Genomic DNA, 1,912 nt, shown 5'->3' with positions numbered 1-1,912 from the left:
TTCACGGTGATGTTTTGCCAACTGATAAGCGCGAAGCTCGCCTAGTAAGAGAGCGAGCACCAATGTATATCATTCAAAATGATATTTTATATCGCAAATCATACTGTGGTCCAATGATACGATGTGTTGGACCAATTGAGGCAGAAATGATAGTTGAATAAGTGCATAGTGGTTCTTGCGCATTGCATTCTGGCTATAAAACTATTGCGGCGAAAATTATGCGGATGGGTTACTTTTGGCCATCCCTATATCGCGATGTTGCGAAAATTGTTAAGCGATGTAAAAGTTGCCAAAGGCATGCTCCGTAAAATCAGATGCCGAGGCATGATATGATTCCTGTTAATTCGCCATGGCCATTTCACAAGTGGGCCATTGACATTGGAGGGCCATTTCCCGCAGGACCTGGTAATGTCAAGTTCCTGATTGTGGCAATTGATTATTTTACAAAATGGGTTGAAGCTAAGGCGGTTCGCACTATCACTGTTGTGTAAGTGCGGAACTTTGTGTGGGAATGTATTGTCTACAGATTCGGTATTCTGCGCGAGCTGGTTAGTGATAACGGCACGCAAATAGCGAAAGATCCTTTTAAGACATGGTGTACTAATTTGAATATAATACAAAAATTTACATCAGTGGCGCATCCACAGGCTAATGGTTTATGCGAAGTTACCAATCGGGATATTGTAAGCAGTATTAAAAAGAAGTTGTGCGAAAAGCGAACTGGTTGGGTAGATGAATTACCCAATGTGTTGTGGGCACATCGCACTACTTTCAAGAAAAGCACAGGGGAAACACCTTTTAGTTTGGTATATGGCTCTGAGGCAGTAATACCCGCTGAAATTCTTGTGCCAATGCATAGAGTCGCTAACTTTGAAGAAGAAGTAAACGATGATACATTGGGTGAGAATTTGAATTTTGTTGAAGAGCGAAGGTTAATGGCTGCTAACAGAGAGGTAAATAACAAACAACAAATTGCTAAGTAATATAACAAAAGAGTGTGCGCTTTGTCTTTCGACGTTGGCGAATGGGTGTTGCGAAATAATGATGCAAGTAGAGCAGAAAAACTTGGCAAATTAGGACTGAATTGGGAGGGTCCTTATCAAGTTGTGGTAGTTAATGCGGCAGGATCTTATAAGCTTGCAGATATGGAGGGGCGAAATTTGCCCAATGCATGGCATGCGGCTTTATTAGAACGATACTATGCGTAACTTTACGAAAATCATAAGAAGGCAAAGTTACATATGTGTGAAGTGCGAAATTAAATAAAAAATCTATGCTTGATGTTATTTTTAGGTGTTTTTAGTTTTTAAATTGTTGCAAGTCTTGATCACACCTGTAAGCATTTTAAAAGTTGACACTTGTAAGAATATGGAAGGAGTTTATTTGTGAAATACCAATTGCTTATGGAATGTTTTGTATTTTATCTCATAATGGTAAGGAATTTTGCAATGTTTGCATGAGCAAAGTGATGAAATTGCTCACTTTTGCAGAAAATGATTATTGCGAAAGGAATTTAAAATCCTAAGTATTTGATGTTGCCATACTTAGATGCTTCACAATGCTAATTGATTGCCTAAGGATCGTTTTGGCGGACTTAGAAGGTTCATAACGTATAAATATATACGCATACAGATTGTTTCGCAAAAGTACATACTTGTTATGTGCACGATAATAAAAGTTGGAAATTGCAAAGGACAAGTCAGTGTTATGAATATTAATTGATGAAAGCGCTATAAAAATAAAAGTACTTGCAAATATAAGAATAGCGAAAGTTTTATTAATAATAACTCATAGGCAGCTGCGCGCTGTTGTACAAAGTGAAGTTCTATTCTCTCGATAAGTCTAACTTGATGATGTCATCTGCAGTGACAACTTCTTGTTCGCTTATTGCTGTTATCTTAGGGAGAGGAAT

The 1,912-nt window shown here is 38.0% G+C and overlaps 1 protein-coding gene across 1 annotated transcript; it reads left to right on the top strand.

The window, feature by feature from the left end:
- Positions 1-314: 314 nt before the first annotated feature.
- On the top strand, positions 315-1,208 carry LOC139849721 (uncharacterized). Its single transcript, XM_071839349.1, has 4 exons — positions 315-415; positions 527-723; positions 826-931; positions 995-1,208. The coding sequence occupies exons 1-4, from the start codon at positions 315-317 to the stop codon at positions 1,206-1,208; spliced, it is 618 nt and encodes a 205-aa protein (XP_071695450.1).
- Positions 1,209-1,912: the final 704 nt, after the last annotated feature.

The sequence above is a fragment of the Rutidosis leptorrhynchoides genome, chromosome 5 (genome assembly GCF_046630445.1).
Source record: "Rutidosis leptorrhynchoides isolate AG116_Rl617_1_P2 chromosome 5, CSIRO_AGI_Rlap_v1, whole genome shotgun sequence".
NCBI classification, from domain to species: Eukaryota; Viridiplantae; Streptophyta; class Magnoliopsida; order Asterales; family Asteraceae; genus Rutidosis; species Rutidosis leptorrhynchoides.
This window is presented reverse-complemented; position numbering and strand designations above follow the sequence as displayed.

Bases quoted from the DNA above. Each gene is read 5' to 3' on its own strand.
- LOC139849721 (XM_071839349.1), top strand. From the start codon at position 315: ATGCCGAGGCATGATATGATTCCTGTTAATTCGCCATGGCCATTTCAC. The intron at 724-825 runs GTTGGGTAGATG...GCTCTGAGGCAG, and splicing joins GTTGTGCGAAAAGCGAACTG to TAATACCCGCTGAAATTCTT. The intron at 932-994 runs GTTAATGGCTGC...ATATAACAAAAG, and splicing joins AATTTTGTTGAAGAGCGAAG to AGTGTGCGCTTTGTCTTTCG.